Below are 23,055 nucleotides of genomic sequence, written 5' to 3' on the forward strand. Positions count from 1 at the left end.
TTATGGTTTTCAAGACACTGAATCTACTAATACAGATACATTTAACTATGTAACCTAACAACATTCTAACTGCAGCTGCATATAAAACGGAGCTCATCAGGTCTCAGCATGTTCTTGCCGGCAGAGAAGCATTTATACTTTTTTTTTTTGAAACGAGCATTGTGACAACAGAGTATGCAGAGTTTAGTCTCCTGCAATTGTTGACCAAAATAGGAAACTGGAACTGTCTTGGATTCTGGATGCTGAATGTATTGATGCAGTTACTAAGTTAATTTAGAAGGCTGAGCTGATTTGTGTTCTCACGATGGGAACTAAATTGTGTGGTAGGAGCCTAGGAGGTTGGCCAGTACCTAGTTAATTTATGCTAAGAATCACCACCGCAAAAAGAGATAAATCAAATAAGGCTGCGGACAATATCCGCATAAAGAACAGTTCAGATTCCAATAGATTCTTCCTACTAGTTTGTGTGGCCGTATAGTGCCAAGTACTATAAGATATATATGCTATTTCCTCTACACTCTGAACCTCCCAACATTTCCAGAAGCCTGGGAAAATTAGGACGGCAAATTATAAGGAAACCCAACAAGAAGGTTCTGAAACTACATTGCTAATGTGCTGTAGACTACTTTTTTATGGAACAAAATACTGTTAACTTCGAGAATACTGTGTCGAAGAAAAAATAACTTTTGAAGGAGAAACTATCAGCTGTTAATTGCCTTGACAGGAGACTGCTACAGCTTTGATCTTGAAGTGATAAAAAAAAACCATTTGCACGGATGGACCTAGGGACTTGAGCAAGTACAGCAGTGCAGAAAAGTAATTTACTAAGACTGGATTAAAAATAACTTACCATAGATAAATGTTTTAGGACAGAAATACTCCGGGTAGCATTTCCATGGTTAACGGAGAGCAGAAGCCTCACATGTACAACGCTCTTCCAGGTCTGGCCAAGAGCTGGTTTTGGAATCCCTTTTTCTCCACCTACGGTGTGATTGGTCACCTTCACATTTAGTGCACTTACACAGTTATTGGAAAGGAGAAGGCATAAGTTTAAACTCCTACTGAATAATACTTCCAAATGCAATATAGTATCATTCATTCATTCAGAGAAGATACAGAATTCATTTTCTTTTCCAAATTCAAGTAAATCCTATGATGAACAAAATGGTGTGGGGATGCATAATGCTGGATTTTGAAATGGAGACCAATCCAAGCTATGAAAAATGTTTACTTTTGTACTATATAAAAGTGAACTGACAGCTTTTTTAAGTTGTTGGTAGTGGTTCCTTGAAAAGATTATGTTGAGCTGCTAATTACCCGTAAGGCCGTAACATGATTTGAAAAGAAACTTGCCAGTACCACAATGTTATGCTCGTGTGCTAATTTCTTTAACAAATATCCAGCAGATGTCATCAAAGCACGTCCTATCACCAATGAGCTCAATTTTTAGTCTTATATGACACTTTATGAAAAAAAATCATTAAAATAATAGAGAAATTCTTGAGAACAAGAAGAAAAATCTTCCAAGAAGATGCAGGAACAGGTATGATAAAATTGATATTGAATTTAAATAAATAAATAAATAAGCTGTTTATTTGGACTGTGATGTAATACCCTGTGAACTTGAGTTCCCAAGAATTGGGCTAATTAGTGAAGAGATGGAATCAACAATAAGCAACCGCACCTGCCCTCCCTTCTGCAGCAGAAACCAGTTTGTATGGTATATATAAAGAAAGTCTACCAGGAATTGGAAAGGAAAGGCCTCATGTCAATAAGAACCTGAGATTTCAAATTGAACTCTAGCCGATACAGCACATTGAACATAGCAAAGATATCAAACACAGAATGGCATAAGATGTTGGTCAGTACATTCTGCAAATTCCTTTGGCCTGCCTACAATTTGGACAAATATCAGAGACTAGAGTTGTCACTTTCAGTACGTAAAATGGCTAATGACAACAAATAAAAGAACGAAGCAGTACTAGGAAGTAATGGTATAACCTGACTGACCGTATGGTTAGACAATCTACCAACAAACTCTGCAATTCGTTGGGTGGAGAAAGAGTTTCCTGTGTCTAGGTATACAACAGTACTCATGTGCTTTGATGCAAAATATGAGGCAGCAAGCAGGCAGACCTGAACATAACCAAGAATCGGCAATCTTTAAGAACATGAACTTTGTTTTATCTGTTTCATAATGTCATGAAATTTCTCCGCGGGTTACTAAAAGTCAATATCAAGTTAGTGATGAGAAAGTGGTTTATGTGATCACGAGCAAAGTACACCAAACACTGTATTACAATGTTCTTAAGTAATGCCAACCATGCACGGACATGAGGGGAGGCCTAAGAAGCAACTGCCTCAGGCCCTAGAGAGAGAGAGAGAGAGAGAGAGAGAGAAAGAGAGAGAGAGAGAGAGAGAGAGAGAGAAACATTTCACTAATAAGATTAAGATTTAAAGAGAATCATCGTACGAGAGCTACAAACCCTAGGTAGCGGTGCGTCTAGTTTGTATTGTACTATACAAGACATGTCATCGTAGAATAATTTCAAACGTCTGAAACATTTTATCTACATACAGTATATGGTATTCTGTCAGTACCGAAACATGATTAAAACCAAACAATAACTTTAATAGAATTGCTTTTAGAAGACACCATTTAAGAAACTTGCCCCAGGTGTCAAAATCTCAGGTCTGGCCCTGATGCCAACAAAACCCAAATAAACTTTCAACAGTCATATACAACTTACATAACAGTGTTTCTAAGTAAGTAATGAACAAAATACCCCAACAACTGATTGTGATGTAAACAGAAAATTTCAAATCACAGCTATCATCAGAGGCGGAGCCACTCATGCACCTACTGGTTCCTATGCACCAGTAGGTTTCAAATATTTTCTTGTTTGCTTTGTGTTCTAAATGTTTGTCTGGCATAGTGGATATCTGCCTACATTCTCCTCCTAGATCGGCAGTTCAAACCTCGCTGGTGCAGTTTTTTCTTATTTTTTTCCTTTTCCTTTGCCTTTTCATTTTGTGTTTTTGTTTGTTTTTTCTTTTCAATATCAAGCAATAAGCAGTAACATTTTATATTTTGATAGTTTATATTGAAGATCTTCAACCTGGAAGTCTTCTTACAATGCAAATTATTTTTGATAGTTATCATATCCTTATAATATAAATTAAATTTTCTTACCATTTGTAAGAAGAAATTGTGCAACAGTAATGTTAAATTTCTGGCTCCGCCACTGGCTATCATCAAGTCATACAACTTTTGAACAAGGTCAGTTACTAACTTGTGTTTTATCAGAAGATGACGGCCCAACGAGTTCAGTTAATTGTCCCACACGTAACCCACCTCCCAGTAACAAATCAATCCTGCTTCACAGAAACCCAACAAACAATACAAATCCACATTCACCATTAGTCCATTACTAACAGCAGTAAAACGAATGTCAGTCTTTTTGGGTTAATCAAACATACCCTTCACGGCCAGTTGGAAGTACATGTTTCCTATGTACAGCATCATCCAAAAGCTCCACACCATTCACCCAAGGTTGGTGCTGAGTATCAATAATAGCGAGAATCTGGGTAATGCCCTGATAGCCCATACATAACAATGCAATAAAATTATATAAAAAGCCGATGTCATCTGGTTAACTTAAGATAGAACATGAATGTAAGGCATTCAAATTGTAAACCTGCTCTAGTTTTTCAGATGTGGGTTGTTGTCTTGCAAACGCAGTCAACTCATACAGGTCGTGAATGAGGAAATCTTCCACCGCATCAAAGCAGAGGCAAAGTCACAAACTTTGAATGTAGTTTATAGGATTTGAAGCAAGTTATAGACCTGAGAGAATGCCGTGTGAAGCACAGAAGGTCTGGAAATTGGAGTCGATGCTTGGGTAGTCTAGCTCCACAGCTTTGAGGGGTGCCGTTTCTTTTGCACTCTTCGCTCTTCGGTTCTTCCAAGTCGTTTCAAGTAGGAAGCGTCTTCTGGGTACTTGCTGACCCGCTTTTCTATAGGGAGGGTGGTAGTTGGGCCTGTTTCCTTTGCTATTGGGCTGTTGGCTATAATTGGGCATTGGCTAAATGGCTAGCTCCAACATTTGGGTACTTACGTATTGATTTGGAATGCCAAGTCGTCATAGATGATCACGAGTAAGAAACATAAAAAATCTACTTGTACGAGTAAATTTGTGATCAGATCACGTCTTTGATTTGGCAAAGTTAAACTGAAAGAGTTTACCAATTGTTTGGTTGGTACTTGGTACTTTGTTTGTGGTCTCATGTTTTTGGATGTAGACTTCGGGATCGTGGTTAACTGGTAGATTTTGATTTGGATAGTTGATCGAGTAGTTATAGAATCTCTTTTAGAGTACTTGATCAGGATCACTGCCTTCTCTGGGTCCTTGATTTAGCAACGGTATGGGGTTTACTAACTGTTAACTTCCTAAGATTGTAAGAAGTGGCTCCTTTTGTAAGCCATTTGTGTAATACTATAGCTAATTGTAAGAAATGATTATCAGAGATCAACCCCTTTGTCATTGGTACCAGAAGCCAGGGTATGTTACTTAGAACTAAACAGAACAACAGATGCAACACAAATGCCCATTTTATAGTAGTAGAGATACGCAATGTGGCTAGTATAAAGGAGTTACTAATACTAATGTTTATGACAAATCCAAATGCAAACCATCATAGGATAACATCTCCATCAGAAAGCCTTTATTCCGCCAAAAAACTAGCAGGGGTAAGCAAATTTGATCACTTCGGTGGAGGGAAGAATATTGCATCCGAAGTCCTCTTTGAACGGAATAGTTGCTCAGTCTCTGAATCCACATTGAAAGAAGACTCAAGCACCTTAGGAGATAAACCTTTCCAGCAACCAATACTTCCAGCCATGTGGGTGAAAATCGGACTGCAGCAAAGTAAAACATAAACATTAGCAATTATCTCAACTTCAACAAAGGAGTTTTGGAACCTATTACATGAAAGTATAAGGTGACAGAAAATGTGACCAAAAATAGCCTGAGAAGGTAAAATGACTCACTTGGGAGTGGTGATGATGGAGAACCATTCCAAGCCTTCTGGATCAGCAATTTTAGAAACAATGAAGAATCTAGGAACGATGAACAAGTTGCCAGCTTTTACGGTTGTTTCCAAGACCCTCTTCCCATCAACACCAACAACTTGGGCGCGGCCACTGCCCCTAACAATGTAAGTAACCTGTAATGCAGAGTCACAAGAAAAACCAGGAGAGCACATGGCACTTCCGTCCAACCTAACAAGATCAGCACCAAGCCCAACCTCTCCGACCAAAGGAAGGTTCTTAGTATTCAAGACCACAACTCTTCCGCCACCCTTGATATCAACATCTAGAGGAGCCTCTTCGCAATTCAATGTCATTCCATCTCTATGTTCCTTCTTTGGCTCAGGCATATTTGCTCCTGATAACTTAACAATGCCCTTGCCGGTTTGCTTGCCAACAAGAGTCTTCACAACACTTTCCTCCAAATCCCATGCTCGGCTGACAAATTCAGTTGAGAAACCAGTGAAAATGCCATTAGAACCAGTGAGATAAAAGGTGGTGAACTCTCCCCTTTTGTGTGCTGTTTTGGTATCACCCAAGAAAAGAACTACAAACTCGGCATCCTCCTTGTTGTGCCACCATGTGATCACTCCAAAAGGTAGGGCAATGGCATCACCCTTCTTTACTGGAAGAACCTTTTCTTCCTTCTCCGGGAGGACAATTCCAACAGCACCACATCCTAGATATGAAAGTATTTACAAATTTACAATACCATAGTAATGCTAATACAACATCATAGATATAAAGAGGAGCTCAGTGGCCACAAAACCATAATTTTGGAATGTGATTGACCTCAAAACTACTGAACTCTTCCATAGTATTATTGTCTTTACAATATAGATATAGCAATCTCCTTCAAAAAAAAAACATTCAGAGAAGAGAAGTCCTAAGAAACCCGCTTGATCATGTGATTAATAATCTCACACGATCAAACAGCGTCAGCTATTATAGAATTCCCACAAGATCAGGAGATATAAATCACAAGCCCAGATGTTAAATTAATTGCCGTAAAATATAAAATAAAAACCCACTTGATCCTATATGATCTATTCTTCTATGAATCAACAAAACCAGAAGAGAAAATAAAAAAATACCAACAAGCCAATCATGAACTCTCATACGACCTCATCAACAGTTTTAAACTACTTGAATCGAAATAACAATTCAGACAGCAGTATGAAACAATACCTTGAAGAATATAAGCAACTCTGGCAGAATCACAATAGTTGGGGAGAGCAAAGCCGTTCTTCTCGAGGGCGAGCTTTGAAGCGCCGATGTTACCTTCAGAGAGCATGGGAAGCTCCTTCGGGCACCAAGCAAAGTAAGAACCTCCATCTCCTCCATAAACCTTCTTGGCCAACTTTGGTGAAAGATCAATATCCATCTCTACAAAATTCTATCCAATGCTGAAACCAAAAACCCAGATCGAGAGGAAAGTGATAGTACTACACTTCTACTATATCAAGCACAATGAGTGAGGGATGAGAAATGCAGTGTGTTTGGGGTTGCCCATTTATAGTAGTATAGAGAAGGAAAGATGATCTGTTACGGAATCTGATTAGGAAGTGGATTAATTTCGGATTGAATTGAGGATAATATACCGTGATTTGGACTGGTAATATGATTTTTACTCGGTCTGTAAAATTTCTGATCCGGAGTGGAAGGGGCTTGGTTGAGGAAGAACTAGTAGTTGGGACAGATGTACGTAAACTGTGTCAGGTTTTTGACATAACAAATCTTGCACATGTGCTGATGTGCAGTTTAGATATTTGTTGAGTTAACTTGCTAAAATTCATAATTAGATGACAATTTTAATTTTTTTTTTAAGAAGGAGAAAACACATCTTCATGACTTCAACAACTGTAATGTTGACTAATTTTTTAATTAGTGATGGGCTTATATACCCCCGAAAAGAATAAAACAATATTAATGTAAAAAATATTGATATGTAACATTGATCGAAGAAGTTTTTAGATGCATTTGACAGATATTTAGTTTGCTAAAGAACAATTAGGAATGATCAAATAAACGTTGAAATTTTATAATGCAAGTCCAAAAAATGGAGAATTTATTCACAAACAGAGATTAAAGAGTGGAGAATGAGATCCAAAGAGATCAGATCAACCACAGGTGTCATCTCACTATTGCCTTCTTTGTAAAGAAAGGCAATGATCATGGAAAAAGACAAAAAAAAAGTAATCTTCAATATTATCCAAATATCTAATCTTATTGTGATATTGGTCCAAAAAGATTGACTGCACAGCATGGAATACTGATAATCACCGAATTTATCCAAAGATGAGTTCTTGCTGAACTAGTATATTTTTATCCAAGCATGTAATCCTAGTCTGATTTGCAATTAGGGATGAGAGTAATTTCTTGCTTAACTAGTCATATCTTGTACGTACAGAATTTATAACAGAATTAATTAATAATGAATGAATATAACAGCATCCTGATCCTTGTGTTTGATTATATCACTAAACCTAATTAAGGGATTTTGTAGTCGATATACAAGCATTGACATCCGAATGGGATTATAGTTGCATATCAATCACCTAGGCATAGTTAGTGTAAACAAAATCCACAAAAAAGGTATAGTTTGTGAAAATGTCTACTACCAACCAATTGTTCCAGCATAATTAAAATCAAATTATTGTCATTAATTCCACTCATTACATGTTAATCTCTCATCCGCAATTCAATCAGATCAAGGATAAACAAGAATCCAGAGATATTAATCCGTAATGTAATCAAATGCAACCTTTCTCCCTCCGAATCCTTCCCTTGTAGAAAAAGACATACTCTTATAGTCCCACTATAAATACAACCCCATACATCTGCACTTTTCATCGCTCACACACATTGTGCTTGATATTTGGTACGATCATCATCACTTTGCTCTCGTCTTGTGTTTTTTGCTTTCTCGGTTAAAACAGCGATGGAGATTGATCTTACACCAAGGTTGGCTAACAAGGTTTATGGAGGAGATGGTGGTTCCTACTCTGCTTGGTCCCCGTCGGAGCTTCCCATGCTTAAGGAAGGTGACATCGGAGCTGCCAAGCTCTCTCTGCAGAAGGATGGCTTTGCTCTTCCCAGTTACTCTGACTCTGCCCGAGTTGCTTATGTCCTTCATGGTATGGTTTTCTTCTGCTAGCTTTGTTCTTTTTTTTTTTTACTAATTGTGATTACACTGCAGAATTGTTGTTAATTGATCTTATTAGTTAGCTGTTGATTGTCTGAAACTCTGAATATATCCTAAATGAAATTGCTTACGATGTATTGATTTTTGTGGATCATTAGTGGTTAATTGATCTCTTGATGATATTAGAATGAGATCATGCGTTGGAGTTTCATGATCGGCCTGATATACAAAGTTCTGAATTGTTTTTGTGCTATTGAATCGTCAAAGTCAATTATGAAATACTTTAAAAGAAGGTCTCTTACAAAAAATAAATTAGTGTGTCATATATGAATTTTTATAATTGAAGTCATGTACTCGTGTGTTTTGTTTTTTGTTTTTGGATCCGAACTTTGTATAATCTGGTTTGGAGTTATATTATTTTTTTCTGTATATATACTTCTATGCTTGTAATTTTGTATTTTATTGTTTAGTTTCTTCTAAATGTATAAGATGTTCAAATCACTTGGCAAGTATCCTTTTGTTTTTTCAATGTAATGTGCTGTGATTCTGTAATCATTGGTTATGTGCCTCTTTGATCGATATTTTATGGTTGTTCCTTAATTCTTTGTTGACAACTTGACATCAATTATCAACCACCGTCTAGTTCTTGTGATTAAATTTGTTACTTTTCTTGGGACTCAGGTAATGGAGTAGTGGGAATTGTTCTGCCAGAGAAGGAAGAAAAGGTTCTTCCAGTGAAGAAGGGTGATGCCATTGCCCTGCCGTTTGGAGTTATCACTTGGTGGCACAACAAGGAGGACACTGAGTTTGTGGTTTTGTTCTTGGGTAATACCAAAACAGCACACAAGAGGGGCGAGTTCACTGACTTCTATCTCAATGGTTCTAATGGCATTTTCACTGGCTTCTCAACTAAGTTTGTTGGCCGCGCATGCATGGGATTTGGAGGAGAATGTTGTGAAGACTCTCGTTGGCAAACAAACCGGCAAGGGCATTGTTAAGTTGGGGGGGGGGGGGTAATTTGCCTGAGCCAAAGAAGGAACATAGAGATGGAATGACATTGACTTGCGAAGAGGCTCCTCTTGATGTTGATATCAAGGGTGGTGGAAGAGTTGTTGTCCTGAATACTAAGAACCTTCCTTTGGTTGGAGAGGTTGGGCTAGGTGCCGACCTTGTTAGGTTGGATGGGAGTGCCATGTGCTCCCCTGGATTTTCTTGTGACTCGGCCTTGCAGGTGACATACATTGTTAGGGGCAGTGGCCGTGTGCAGGTTGTTGGTGTTGATGGCAAAAGGTGTTGGAAAATGGTTGGAAAAACCATTGAAAATCAAATTTTAATTGATTAATTAAATTAAGTTAAACTTATAATTAATCAAAGATGAACATAGATTTGAGTTCTCCATAATGAGAGCTACAAGATTATATGTTTGTTTGTGTAATTTGGTTTGTGGGTGAATAAGATATTATCACTCAAAGATGGCTACTTAGAATGAGGAAAATGTATTTGTCCCACATTGGAAAAGAGAAGTGTTGAAAAGACTTTATATAGAATCCATTGTGTATGTATTGTAAAGTGTGTAAGCTTTTTTATACCTTCTCGCGCACGCGCGGGGTTGCAAATCCTAGGTCACAAGGGAAACTCGTGTATGACCGTACGACCTGCAGACACAAATGCAACACCGAACCGAGGGTCGGAACGCATATTTTTTTTGCATTTCTAAAATTCAGTTTTAACTTTTCAAATTCTCTTGACTGTTCAAATTCTTCTTTTGTAACAACTGAGTTATTGTGTGTTATGGAGAATTATAACATAATTGAAATCAATGTTTGTAACATATGTTATGATCTTTTGATTTCTATAACAGCCATCTTATTAATTGCTGAATGCAAATCCTCACACTATAAATAGCCACCATCATTTCATTGTAAATTCATTCCATTTGAAACACAATCTGCTCTCTCATTCCTCTCAAAGTTCTTAGTTTTTCTCTGGTGATAGAAAGAGGTTCATTTCAAGTTCGTTGAAGGTTCTAGTTAGTAGTGCAATTTCCTAGAATCGTTTAGTCGTTATATCCTGGGAGACAAGCGCCAAGCATCCTTGTACCGGTAGAAGAGACGTAAACGTCTTAAGGACAGTGTGGTATCACACACGTCTCGACTAGTTCTTCCATCACCAATCGTTCGGTATTTTGGTTGAATTTCTTCTCGTGTTCTTCGTTTCTGATTTATAATTATTTATAATTCGGCTTATTAAATTATATATGTAATATATCACTGTTTTTTCAACAAAAGGGTCTTGGAAACAACTGTTAGAGCTGGCAACCTATTCATCGTTCCTCGATTCTTTGTTGTTTCAAAGATTGCTGATCCAGAAGGCCTTGAATGGTTCTCTATTATCACCACTCCTAACCCGATATTTACGCATTTGGCTGGAAGCATTGGAGCTTGGAAGGCGTTATCTCCTCAAGTGCTTGAGGCTTCTTTCAATGTGGACTCAGATATTGAGAAGCTCTTCCGATCAAAAAGAACTTCCGACGCAATCTTCTTCCCTCCTCCTAAGTGACTAATCTGCTAATATAATAAACGTTATGTTCTTTGGGTGCTATTGGTCTTTTAGTTTGGAGATCTTTGGCTCTGTAAGTCTTTCATATCAGTTTGGACAAGTTGTTTAGTTTGAATTTTTCATAAACGTGGATGGTAGTGGTTTAAATTTTAATGTTTGAGCTTTTCAGAAATAATTTCTATTAAGTTCAGTTACTTTGTCGATTCCCTGTGAGATGGTTTATTTCACTCTATATATGCAAGTGATGCAACTAACAACTTCACGCTAGACCTTTCACTCTATTTCAGTCTATTGCACTTGCACTCATGTGCAATCCTCTACAGTACCTCCTAGGCTCCTAGTTTGCTCGGACAAGTCCAGTCTGTTATACTCAAGTAAGAATTGCTCTCAAGGATCCATTTGAATGGTGATAAGCTAACATGGGAAAAGCGACGAGCAAATGCCGCTAAACACATACCATTCTCCTCTCTGATGATAGCCCCTATTCAGCCTTGTCCTGCTTCACTAAGAGAAGCACATAACAAGATTCATTTCCAGTCTACCCCTCGGTGGCGGCTTCCATTTGGCCTTCTAACTTGCTATAATTTGTTCACCAAGTGTTTCTGTATAGTTCATGTTGCTTTTTCTGATAAATTTCATGAGCTTAACCACTATACTAATCTTAATAGGAATTAAAATATTGGAAAGGGACTATATATATAATTATATATAACTAAAATTGTCAAAATACACTCCAAATTTCATAATGGATAATATTGTCATTTTCTATTTATATTTTTCTTTAAAACAAATAAATATCTTCTTTTAAAATGAGGATTATTTTTTTTAATTAAATTATTTATTTACATCTTTTTTCTACATACTTAATCCTACTTCGAATTATATATTCAACGTACTCACTCATTCAAATATAGTATTGTGTATATATATATATATATATATATCGAGTTTTGTAATGCAAGTCCGAAAAATGGAGAACAAATTTTCCAGAAAGGATTAAAGTGGAGAATCGAATGAAATTTGTGTCATCTTACTACTGCATTGTTTGTAATGAGAAGCAATGATCGTAGGTGAATTTTTTTTTCAATACTGTATCATCCAAATATGTTCTCTTATTGTCATTTTGATTAAGAGTCGAATAAGACTGTTACTATTGGTCCTAATTCTAATGTCTGAGATTTTAGTAAATAGTTTCTGTTAAGTTTTCTATGTCGATGAGATGTTTAATTTCACTCTAAACCTTTTGTTCGACATTATATTGTAAATACCAAAAATCGTCTAAGCTGAACTAGACCTATTCTCATTTAACCCACTAATGCTTCCCCAGTTCCCCTGCTTCGACTCAAGGAATGAAACAAATGAAACAATATGGTAGCCAAAGAAACAGAGAGAACAGAGATGAATCAATCATTGATGAGGTGAAAACAAAAACAAACAAAAACAAAATATGAACTGTGGCTGCTGGGATTCGAGCCCAGGTCTCCACGGCCACAACGTGGAATTCTCACCACTAAACTACAGCCACTTCGTTGTTATGGTACTTCATATATAATTTAAATTAATTATCACCTGAACAACAAAATAACATCAATGCAAGTTGTAAATATTAAGCGTATTTTCTTCCTTGTTCTCAACATTTGCATTTTCTGAGACTTGGTTTTACCCTGATTCCCGAGGAAGTGAGAATGAGATACACTAATCAAAATGGAAATCAGGTCCCACACTATTCAACTATTGAATACTTCAAATTTTGTCATCGCTGGACAAACCAGTCACAAATTCTCATTTAGAACAGGAAATACATATCACTAAAAAGCAAGACAAAAGTACTATGGAAACACATTGGAATTGCAAGAACTCAAGTCTTTTTTTTTTAATCCATCTCTAACAAAATGTTGGCAGTAGCATTTTACATTCTCTAGTGGTGTATTCCAAGTACTAAGATAAAACACTAAAAGCAGTTTTCTTCCTTTTGTTAGTCTAATATCTCTATTTCCACATCCCAATGGAAATGTGGGTCTTCAAGAACTGTCTCCAGCTTGTTACAAGGAATTGATTTGCATGCGGTGTGGTTGAGACTCCATTTAAATCAGATATCCCATATTATAGTGGGTGCAGATCTATACTTGTAAAACCAAAGCTGTCCGTTGTTCAAAGTTGGAGGCAGTACCATTACAACATATCAAAGTTAACATACTGTTAAACCTGAACGCCATCAAGGGATCCCCTTTAAAGGGATAGAAGCTCCATTCTGCTCTTTTCCTGACGGGGATGGTTTTGGTGTTGCATTTCTCATAAATGATTTTGCGTATAGGGACCCAAAGACAACCACCTGATCAATATAAGATTAATAGTGTTGGGATACATGAAGTTTAGGAAATAGAAAAAGAGCAAAACCATGAGGGTTTAGGATGGCTTACGGCTCCAATACACTGTTCCCAGCTAAGTGGGTGATGAAACCACACACATGATAGCATAATGCTAACCAACTACAGAAACAAACAGTAGACACCAGTTATTACTTATTAGTATCACTAACATTTCAAAAAAAGAAAATGAAGAAGAGAAAATTCAAGGATTATCTGGGAGTTTGATCTACCTGTCTTGTGGTCATTATAGTGGCAAATGTTAAAGCACCAAATGTGCGAATTGTGTAAGAAATGAAAAATTGGCTAGCTGTTGCTACCTGCAACACAAACAGCAAGTAAATCAGGAAGCATTAGAGAAGGTGAAAGAAAAAAAGAAAGAAGGCAGAGAGAGAGGGGAAAGAATTAAACATCACGAGTTAAAAATATTAAATATTAAATATTAAATAGTGTTTAAATAGGATGCACAAGCAGGAACTAATAGAAAGTAAAAGTAAAGGTCTCTTACAGTTGAAAGCAGTGCAATGTCAAAGAAACAATCATTGTGGCTAGCAACAAATTGTATTGCTGGAAGTAGTTGTGCTTGTAATATAAGACCTGAAAGGTAATACAACAAATAAGCAACTGCTACAAGCAACAGGGAAAAAAATTTAACGAGAAAAGGTAAAGGAGGCGTGCAGACAAAATGCCTTCAAAGAGAAAAAATCAATAAGAAATTTCAAACCAAAAGGCAAGATGCTTACACCCTACTTGAAAGGGTCGGGTTTCAAAGTTTTAACTTTTACGTCACCAAACCTTCAAAAGCTGTTGAACTACACTACTACAAGAATATCTACACACAAAAAGCAAGGGAATCTGATACAGATACAAATATTGCGTACTGGTATGCAATATCCATTGGCAATAAATGCAAGCTCTCCCTTTGTCTACCCCAAACAGGCTCAGAGACGAAGACAGAGGCTAGTCTGGTAAGGTTCATGGTTTATGCCCCCTAAATGACTTTATCCTCCTCAATCAGTCAACAAATAAACAAAACCAACTATATCATTTGATTCAGGCATTCAGCAACAAGTTGCTTATCCAACAACATTACAAACTATCTCCTCCTACCAAATAACCAACCTAATGATCAGACCAAAAGATTTAGAAGAGACAGATCCAAACATAATCAAAAGGATTAAAATTCTATCTATTAGAATAGCAACAAAACAACCAAAAATGCCAACAAATGTAATTAGATTAGAACAACAACAACCAGAAAGATGAATATAGTGTTAATAAGGATTTTACCAGTCAAGCTGAGAACACAAGAACAGAACGTTGTGTAGAATATTTGATTATGTATCTCCATATCATAACCTTTGAAAAGTTTGTCTTGGAACGTGCTTGTAAAGCCATCAAACCTATTAAACAGAGAATGAAGATTTCCACGGATATGTAATAAATAAAATTTTAATTCTATAAAGTGAACAAAATGAAGAACCATAATAGAAAAATGCAAAATATCAAAGATGCCATGTTGGTAGTACAAGAGCGAAATTTTCAACTTGCTGTTTTGGTGTTAATTCACATATTGTTATAAAAACAATTACAATAATTTAGCCACTAGTGATCAATTACAATAATTTAGCCACTAGTGACTAGAATCCTATGTCACTTTTATCCTAGCAATCTAGGGGGTCTCACTTCCCCCCTAACTTATTTCAATAACATGCCTAAAAACAGATCAGACTACCTATAAGAGTACCTGAGACATAAAAAAAATTCATATGTTTCATTGTACTGAAGGCCATTAAACATTAAAATCAACAGCTAATGACAAACTTAAAAACAAAAAAGCATAACAAACAGAAGGTGACAGTTTCAGAATAATACCCAAGATAACCAATCATAAGAGAGACACCCCATATAGTATTTTCTCTTTCTCTACCAAATGCATCAGTTGGACCCAAGTCGGACCCTGCCTACAAGCAAAAGCACAAAACAATCAGTTGCATCATGTCAAAGAATGAAATTGGCCAACATATTGTGCAAAATCAAACAAAAGATATCACACAAACAACAGTATGCATCAACAGATGTAGCTTCTTCATAGAGAAGAGGAGGAGTATGCTGCTATGTGATAAAATATTACAGGTCATCTGGTATCACATCTGTGTCAAATAGCATCCCACAATACATAAATAGGATCGAGGAAGTGGAAAGTACTTGGCAATGAGATATCAGAGTATGAGACAATAAATCAACACCCTGTAGCTCAATTCGTCTAAACTGCTTCTGAAATGTAATAGAACTCAGCAGCTCTGTGGCCATTTATAAATGTCAAGAAAATATTTCTGAAAGCATGTGGATAACAGGTACAAGGGCATGAATTAAAATATTGAATGCATTGGAGAATTATCCATGATGTAACCACATAACTCCCTTAGCATTATAATATTTTTAAGCACCCGATGTAGCAGTCATTGACTCAACATTCAAGACATTTAAAGAAAAAAGGTAACACAGTTATTAATCTCCAGAGACTGTGAGTTACTGAGAATACTACAATGGGAACCAGAGACTGCATTAATACAAACATAACTCCCTTAGCATTATAATATTTTTAAGCACCCGATGTAGCAGTCATTGACTCAACGTTCAAGACATTTAAAGAAAAAAGGTAACAGTTATTAATCTCAAGAGACTGTGAGTTACTGAGAATACTACAATGGGAACCAGAGACTGCATTAATACAAAATACAAGTATCATAGCATGATGAAGATCATAAACCACTTCCTTCCAATACAATCAATTGCATGTGCAAGCCTGAGTGGAAAATGCTGAGATCAGAGACTAGGGGCATACCGGATATAGTATAAAAATTGAACAGCCAACTGTAACTAGAAAAGCAAACATATAGTCACGTCCCTCGTATTTCTTTTGCATGATGATTGTACCCCAAATCTGCATAAACAATCACAACATGAATGAAAACCAAAGAGCATAAAACTATATGTTCCTTGTGAAACATAGGGATGCAATGAGCACTAAATCATTCATTAATGACAAGTGTTGGAAACAAAACTGAAGTAGCAGATATATGTTCTCCCTGATTAACGACTTAAATTTGTGAATTAGATTTTCATTTGTTACTAATAAACGAACTGTATTTGACAGCAGCCTTCTCTCATCTTGACACAAACTTCAATGAGATCCTTAACACTTGTGAGTCGCTAACCATGCAATTGCTTGTCCACCAACTTCTGACCTCACCATTTACAGTGGGAGGTCAGGGACTGAGTGCTGTCTACTTATATGCCGTCCGACTATATTTCTGGCATATCCATCAATCTCTGGGATTCAACAACTTTAGTTGGGATTCAAAGAATTTAAGAAACAACAATCCCAATGCCCATCATGCTCCATACCACCCTCCACCCCTCCTCATCTTCAATAAAATGTTAATCTATGATTATAATCCTAATATTTTCCATCTCATTAGCTACAACAATCAATTACATAGCTCATCAGCTTCACTATGTTCTAAAAGGGAGAGAAAATTTAAAGAAAGAGAAATATGCTTCCATCACAGGACTAAATTGTACGGGAATCATAAACCAATTACAAGCTCCCCCTGCAACTAAGCTTTCACATAAGAATATATTAGAGAAGTTAAATTACAACTTTGACACTATATTCCGATTTGCCTCCTACAGGTCATTTCATCAGCAAAACTTTATCACCAAACTATTTCTTTACTCGTCCCTTCTACGAGAAACAACAGTTTATGCAGAGACACATATTTCTTCTATTTCAAAACCGAATGCAATAGCCAGCATCAATAGGTGCAATACTCCCTTTACTCGAGGTAGTAAAGTACTGCGTATAGTAACTCGTAACCACCACAATTAGTAGGAATTGTTACACTCACCATAACAGGAATCATCTTGGCACACTTTGCAAGTGTCTGAACAGGAAAGCTCACATACTTGAGGGCCTGCCACAACCAATTATAGTTAGTAACAACACTAAAACCGGTTGCGAAAATCTCCGAAAAGCAACAAAAATCTTCAAAGCACAAACTACCTCATACTGACAAGTAGTGGTCAGTATATTGGTCACAGACACAAGGCAGTACTTATATATCGGAGCCACCGGATTCAGATCCTTTTTACTCGAAATCAAAGCTCCGGCGGAGACCGCCGACGTCATGATCCGATTGCAGAACACGAGAAACAACGAGTACTTGAAAAAGGCGTGGTCTTCCCCGTAAGGCACTCTCATGATCTTCTCCTGCATTCAAACAACACCAAAAGATTCGAGCTTTGTTTTCATCAGAGAGAAATGTGAAATCGGTCAACGAGATTGGTCAAATGTGAGAGAGAGAGAGAGAGAGAGAGATTCCGGACCTGGAGGACGCCGTAGGTGACGAGCGTGGTCATGATTCCGGCGACGGCGAAAACGCCTTTCCAGAGCTTGCTGGGCTCTCGCGGCGGGCCGCCGAGCGACGACGTCGTTTCGGCCATGGGAAACCAGATTGTGATCCGAGGTGAAAACGGTGACTTTTTGGAAGGGAGAGAAAGTCGCCGGAGAGATTAATGCGGGCGGGGGCCGAGGAATTGGGGATGAAATAGAGAGTGAGGGGACACGTGGCGGGAGAGGGGGAGTGAGATTCTGAGTCGGGTTTAGGAAATGTTGGCTGGCTACGTCAGCGGCGGGCACAACCCAACTGGGGGGTGACCGGTTTCCGACTTGGGGAAGAGTTTTACGACGACAAGGGTTTTAGGTCTTTGTAAAGACAAAGTAACAACACACGTTGATGTGGTCAAAGTTTGTATTGTGCGATGTCTGTGTTTCCAAAGACCATTCCACATTTTAAAAAAAAAAAAATTTGGCATATCGGGTAGTATTCTTTTACAAATCATTACTTCTGGTTGTTTGACGATCTTCGTATAAGGTTTGACTTTCACAGCGTATGGTGCTGCATCCACCATGTTTCAAACTCGAAAACGTGTTTAAGTCACAGCAGCCCGTTATCACTACTGCATGCATCCGCTAGTAAAGATTATTCCACATTTCCACAATGTAACTCATTAATCTTGATTTGTTTTTGTGTTTTTTTTTTTTGTGATTTCGATAATTAAAATTTTTGAAGCTTTTTGTTGGACTCCTTCTTATCAACAAAATGATGAAGAGCATCAAAGCTGGCAAGAAAAATGGCTTTTATGATTAAAGCTAAACACACTAAAAGCAATATATTCAATTGTTCTAATGTACTACACAACAGGCTTGATCAGTTGCATAACCGTCTAATGTAGTTGTAACTTTAATGAGAGACTTGTGAATGTTAGAGCTCGAATTTACGTGGAAGTTTCAGTCCAAGTAAATGCATTGTCTTCGGTACCAACTCTCCAAAATATGATTCTTTCGCAAGTATGATTATTTGCAAATTGCAATTGTGGTTTAAATCAAAATTTAATTGCCTAAATATGAATACTTGAAGAGTGTCTTATCCGCTTTGCCGCACATAAAAGATGAGCACCTGGCATACGTTACGAATAGAAGAAAATAAATAAGTTTGTATTTTGGATAACGGCTTGAATACAAAAGTTGCAAACACATCCAAAACTAGAGGTCAGCTTTTCTCCCTTCATGCATTACGTAATATGCAAATTCTGATAATGAGAGAAGAGCTAAAGAAGAAGAAGTTCAAGTCTCTGGGAATTCTGTAATTTATGGACTGTGCTTTATTTCCTCACCCCCTCATTCCTCACATTCTCACTAACTCAAGGTAATCCATCTCTTCGATCTTTCAGGCTCTCTCAATGTTTTTATATATTTAATGAACTGAAAATTCATGTTTAACGCCATCGATTCTACTTCTTCTATTTCTTCAAAGTTTGCATCGATATTTTGCTGCTCCTCGAAAACAAAGGTGGTTGAATTCAAGTTGTTGGCCTATTGGGGTTTCTAAGGCAGGAGAGGGAAACCTTTCTAATGATCTTCCTTTGAAGAAAAGTGAAAATGGGTCTTTGTTTGGCGGCTTGGACGAGTCAGCTTCATCAGCACGGATAATTCAGACATTAGATGCTGAGATTACACAAGAAACCATCGACTTCTTTGTTAGTGATGCCGAGGGTGATCCCGATAGTCCATCGGAGGGTTACTCCTCCATAGAGCAAGCACTCAGTACATTACGTCAAGGAAAGGTGCGTCAATGCTTATTAAGCTAATGAATTTGTGCATCCAACTTATTAATCTTTGCTGTTCAAAAAAAAAAACGTATTGATCTTTGATCATATTAGAATTGCTATTATTGATGTTGTGTTCGAGTATAAATCATGAGAATGTGTGAAAGAAAAATGAGATCAGTCCCACATCGTGAACAACATTGTGCGATCATTCAAGACATAAATTTCATTCAACCAAAGTTATATATAGATGAAAACAATAGGAAAGGAGATAACACAATGGGAAAAATTATTATATGTATCTGGTATATAGTCGTACCCATTTAATATTATTGGTACATTTCTTTCATCGCGTGCATGTTTACCATATCATGTAGTAATATGATTGGATGGGAACACCACGTAGCAGTGTCACGTAGTGTTCCGGGTACACAAAATAATTATTTATCACAATGGTATGTTACCCTCTCTTTTTTGTAAGCGTAGAGAAGACTAAAAGAGTGTCATCCTAAAAAAATTATTGAAAAGAAAAAAGTTACAAAGAGGAACGAAAAATGACAAACATAATTATCCTATAACCAACTAATAAACAGTTGACGAAAACGAAAATTAGGAAAACCTAATCGATCTCTATTATAGTGATTTGTCATAAAATCTGGAATTGAATCCCACCAGGTAAAACCATCTGAAAAGTATGTTACCCTCAAGATCATGAAAGATGTGACATCTATTGTGTTGGTCTTATGAAACTCAAATTATCAAATGAATTGAACTTGATGTTACCTCACTGATATTTTTCTTCTCTTTTATTTGCATGTGGTCTAGTTTGTGATTGTTGTGGATGATGAAAATGCGGAAGTTGAAGGAAACCTTGTCATGGCAGCATCATTTGCAAATCCTAGAGACGTAGGATTCCTAATAAAACATGGATCGGGGATCATTTCTGTGGGCATGAAGGAGGAGGATCTTGAAAGATTAAAGCTTCCTCTGATGTCACCAGAAACCGAAGAAGAAGACTCTTCTGCTCCTACATTCACTATCACAGTGGTATATAATGCTTTTGCATTACTATACCGCAACTCAATGAACTTAATTTGATATCGTTTGAGTTCATATAGCAGTTTGTTTGGTTTTGTAGGATGCAAAAGTGGGAACATCTACTGGAGTATCAGCTCCAGATAGAGCAAAGACTGTTCTTGCTCTTTCATCTAAGGAATCAAAGCCGGAGGATTTCAGAAGGCCTGGCCATGTGTTTCCCCTCAAGTACCGCAGTGGCGGGGTTCTTCGGAGAGCTGGTCACACCGAGGCTTCTGTTGACCTTTGTGTTCTGGCAGGCTTAAGGCCAGTGTCTGTTCTTTCAGCTGTAGTTGATGCAGATGATGGCTCTATGGCCTCTTTGCCAAGTTTAAGAAAATTGTCATTGGACCATAGCATTCCAATAGTCTCAATAACTGATTTGATTAGGTAATCAGCCCTACTTTAACATGCATTTATCTATGAGTACCGTAAATAGTTGTTGGACGACTAATGGAAAAAAAAATTTAAGTTATTTTGCTGAGTTGAACTTGCTGAGTACAGTTATCGACAGATAATGCGACTTGTACCACAGTTACTGACCACATGGTTAACCATATCTTTTACAAATATGAATTCAGTCACCCTGTACAAGAAAGAGGTTAGCAATGTGATGAGAAATTGTGGTACGAACGTTACTGAAGTTGATTTAAGTATCTGAGTCTCCGGATGTATATAAATTTAGCTGTAATATATGCTTTGGTCACAGGTACAGGAGAAAAAGGGAAAAGATAGTTGAGAGAACTGCTGTATCACGTTTGCCTACAAAATGGGGTCTGTTTCAGGCTTATTGCTACCGCTCAAAGCTAGATGGAACAGAACATATTGCTGTTGTGAAGGTATGTGGCATTTGGCTTGGTCATTTTTACAGTACTTCGCAGCCGTATAAACTTCTTCTAAGCTAATTAACAGTCTGGTTAACAATGAACATCACCAGGGAAGCATAGGAAACGGAGAAGATGTGATAGTAAGAGTTCATTCAGAGTGTTTGACAGGTGACATTTTTGGATCGGGGCGGTGTGATTGTGGCAACCAGTTGGAATTGGCAATGCAGCTCATTGAACAAGCCGGTCGAGGAGCTGTTGTTTACCTTCGAGGTCATGAAGGCAGAGGCATTGGTCTTGGTCACAAACTTCAAGCCTATAATCTTCAAGACCAAGGCCATGACACCGTCCAGGCTAATATCGAACTTGGATTAGCTGTTGATGCTCGCGAATATGGAATTGGTGCACAGGTCAGTATCATAAACCATATATGCTCCGAAGTCCTGATCACAAATTCCGCACATTTGGTATGTTGGTCACAATATGGCTTGACACTTTTGAGTATTGACAACAGATTCTAAGAGACATAGGTGTTCGAACAATGAGGCTAATGACAAACAATCCAGCCAAGTTCAGTGGTCTAAAGGGATATGGTTTGGCTGTGATCGGTAGGGTTCCGGTGATGACACCAATTACAGAGGAAAACAAGAAGTACTTGGAAACAAAAAGAACTAAGATGGGGCATGTTTATGGTTCTGATATACAAGGATCTTCGTCAGGTTTCATCAAACCAAATGTATATAAGCAGGGCCTTGAAAACAGCCCTGAAACATAAAAAAATTATACATAGCCACCACAAATAGATATAGAAAGGCAGTTCATTTTTCTCACTGTGACGAAAAGAATTCATTGGTTTGTTATTGGTTCCTAACATACTCCATTTGCAGTGTATTAAACTAGTAATCATATCTTGATTAAGCCCATAAAAGATGAACGCACTTTTCTCATATAGGAATAGTTGAGAAAATCGTCTTCTGAAATGATTGAGATTTTCTGACTGAAATAGACGCACGTTTGGTCAAGTAGTATGTAAACTTGTGTAACTTTTGATAAATTGATCTGAGGTTCACATCTAAAACTAATTGGTAATGGATGAAGTGGTTCAAACCCTTATAAACTCACATGGTATGTCTAAATTCACAATGTGGGATGTATATTCTCAACACGCTTCCGCATGTATGACGAATTTTCAAGTCATACACGTGAATAACATTTTAGGTGGCGTGGAGTCCGTGTGGCCATTTGAGTTTCACACGTAGACGTGGATAACCCGCTCTGATATCATGATAAAGTGATATGTGACTCACATTTAAAACCAATTAGCAATGGATAACCCGCTCTGATATCTTTCCTATCTTTCTCTTTCTAATCAGTTCGATAGTTGTGTTGTATAATATATACACACACCCTAGTCTACTATTATTAAAGCAAGAATGAGATTTCATTGGTTAAATTTTTGAACTACAAAAAAACACTCATAGTTTATTAGTTTTCACAAAATTATACTTAATGTATAAATGATATTATTGTAATTTAAACACAAAACTAAAAGCAAACCACCCAAAAAATGGTATAAGAGTAGAGAAGAAATTGTGAACTTTTGCACACGGATAGGGGCGCAGGTAGAAAGGCTAGTACGTATAAAAGCTTAGTTTTGTAGCCTCATATATATTGATCAACGTTTCTACGTACTAGTCTAAGACCATAGGGAATCCTAAAGCCTAAACAGACAATACATCTACCGTCTGCCTCTTATAATTACGAATAAGAAATTTAACAGTTTTGTTTTGCAGGGAATTGTAAAGAAGTTAGATCTGTACGGCG

The 23,055-nt window shown here is 37.3% G+C and overlaps 4 protein-coding genes, 1 non-coding gene and 1 pseudogene across 6 annotated transcripts; 2 read left to right on the forward strand and 4 right to left on the reverse strand.

Moving 5' to 3' along the window:
- Positions 1 to 4,082, reverse strand: LOC126787387 (DNA repair protein RAD51 homolog 4). The gene is made up of 9 exons (XM_050513281.1): positions 3,848 to 4,082; positions 3,699 to 3,790; positions 3,481 to 3,596; positions 3,294 to 3,375; positions 2,002 to 2,136; positions 1,780 to 1,893; positions 1,615 to 1,696; positions 1,354 to 1,424; positions 1 to 1,000 (listed from the first exon to the last, which is right to left on the reverse strand). Exons 1-9 carry the CDS (start codon positions 4,080 to 4,082, stop codon positions 836 to 838), a joined length of 1,092 nt encoding a protein of 363 aa, XP_050369238.1. The 3' UTR covers positions 1 to 835.
- A 512-nt stretch (positions 4,083 to 4,594) lies between these two features.
- On the reverse strand, positions 4,595 to 6,723 carry LOC126786013 (11S globulin seed storage protein 2-like). Its single transcript, XM_050511713.1, has 3 exons — positions 6,278 to 6,723; positions 5,051 to 5,768; positions 4,595 to 4,918 (listed from the first exon to the last, which is right to left on the reverse strand). Exons 1-3 carry the CDS (start codon positions 6,471 to 6,473, stop codon positions 4,765 to 4,767), a joined length of 1,068 nt encoding a protein of 355 aa, XP_050367670.1. The 5' UTR covers positions 6,474 to 6,723; the 3' UTR covers positions 4,595 to 4,764.
- A 1,282-nt stretch (positions 6,724 to 8,005) lies between these two features.
- Positions 8,006 to 10,952, forward strand: LOC126786012 (glutelin type-D 1-like; annotated as a pseudogene).
- A 1,294-nt stretch (positions 10,953 to 12,246) lies between these two features.
- TRNAH-GUG (transfer RNA histidin (anticodon GUG)) lies at positions 12,247 to 12,318 on the reverse strand. The gene has a single exon. It is a non-coding gene; the product is annotated as a tRNA-His (tRNA).
- Positions 12,319 to 12,517: 199 nt separating this feature from the next.
- On the reverse strand, positions 12,518 to 17,949 carry LOC126786015 (UDP-galactose/UDP-glucose transporter 5B). The gene is made up of 10 exons (XM_050511714.1): positions 17,552 to 17,949; positions 17,229 to 17,435; positions 17,074 to 17,139; positions 16,008 to 16,106; positions 15,035 to 15,123; positions 14,450 to 14,562; positions 13,668 to 13,756; positions 13,393 to 13,479; positions 13,214 to 13,282; positions 12,518 to 13,125 (listed from the first exon to the last, which is right to left on the reverse strand). The coding sequence occupies exons 1-10, from the start codon at positions 17,666 to 17,668 to the stop codon at positions 13,009 to 13,011; spliced, it is 1,053 nt and encodes a 350-aa protein (XP_050367671.1). The 5' UTR covers positions 17,669 to 17,949; the 3' UTR covers positions 12,518 to 13,008.
- Positions 17,950 to 18,810: 861 nt separating this feature from the next.
- On the forward strand, positions 18,811 to 22,111 carry LOC126786004 (monofunctional riboflavin biosynthesis protein RIBA 3, chloroplastic). 2 transcript variants are annotated; one of them, XM_050511703.1, is made up of 7 exons: positions 18,811 to 18,933; positions 19,042 to 19,351; positions 20,159 to 20,380; positions 20,472 to 20,797; positions 21,117 to 21,246; positions 21,345 to 21,641; positions 21,746 to 22,111. In XM_050511703.1, exons 1-7 carry the CDS (start codon positions 18,878 to 18,880, stop codon positions 22,004 to 22,006), a joined length of 1,602 nt encoding a protein of 533 aa, XP_050367660.1. In that variant the 5' UTR covers positions 18,811 to 18,877; the 3' UTR covers positions 22,007 to 22,111. The 2 variants fall into 2 exon arrangements, with proteins under 2 accessions (XP_050367660.1, XP_050367661.1); XM_050511704.1 differs by having other exon boundaries at positions 20,159 to 20,377.
- The last annotated feature ends 944 nt before the right edge of the window (positions 22,112 to 23,055 follow it).

This window comes from Argentina anserina, chromosome 3, assembly GCF_933775445.1.
Source record: "Argentina anserina chromosome 3, drPotAnse1.1, whole genome shotgun sequence".
Taxonomy (NCBI): Eukaryota; Viridiplantae; Streptophyta; class Magnoliopsida; order Rosales; family Rosaceae; genus Argentina; species Argentina anserina.

Bases quoted from the DNA above. Each gene is read 5' to 3' on its own strand.
- LOC126787387 (XM_050513281.1), bottom strand. From the start codon at position 4,082: ATGCCCAATTATAGCCAACAGCCCAATAGCAAAGGAAACAGGCCCAAC. The intron at 1,894-2,001 runs GTTATACCATTA...TCCAAATTGTAG, and splicing joins CTAACCATACGGTCAGTCAG to GCAGGCCAAAGGAATTTGCA. The intron at 1,697-1,779 runs GTTCTTATTGAC...TTTCTGCTGCAG, and splicing joins AGTTCAATTTGAAATCTCAG to AAGGGAGGGCAGGTGCGGTT.
- LOC126786013 (XM_050511713.1), bottom strand. From the start codon at position 6,473: ATGGATATTGATCTTTCACCAAAGTTGGCCAAGAAGGTTTATGGAGGA. The intron at 5,769-6,277 runs GTATTGTTTCAT...TTTCATATCTAG, and splicing joins AGTTGCTTATATTCTTCAAG to GATGTGGTGCTGTTGGAATT. The intron at 4,919-5,050 runs GTGAGTCATTTT...ACTTTGCTGCAG, and splicing joins TCCATCATCACCACTCCCAA to TCCGATTTTCACCCACATGG.
- LOC126786015 (XM_050511714.1), bottom strand. From the start codon at position 17,668: ATGGCCGAAACGACGTCGTCGCTCGGCGGCCCGCCGCGAGAGCCCAGC. The intron at 17,436-17,551 runs GTCCGGAATCTC...GTTTGAATGCAG, and splicing joins TCACCTACGGCGTCCTCCAG to GAGAAGATCATGAGAGTGCC. The intron at 13,283-13,392 runs GTAGATCAAACT...TTGTTTCTGTAG, and splicing joins CTATAATGACCACAAGACAG to TTGGTTAGCATTATGCTATC.
- LOC126786004 (XM_050511703.1), top strand. From the start codon at position 18,878: ATGGACTGTGCTTTATTTCCTCACCCCCTCATTCCTCACATTCTCACT. The intron at 18,934-19,041 runs GTAATCCATCTC...ATTTCTTCAAAG, and splicing joins CACATTCTCACTAACTCAAG to TTTGCATCGATATTTTGCTG. The intron at 20,381-20,471 runs GTATATAATGCT...TTGGTTTTGTAG, and splicing joins CTACATTCACTATCACAGTG to GATGCAAAAGTGGGAACATC.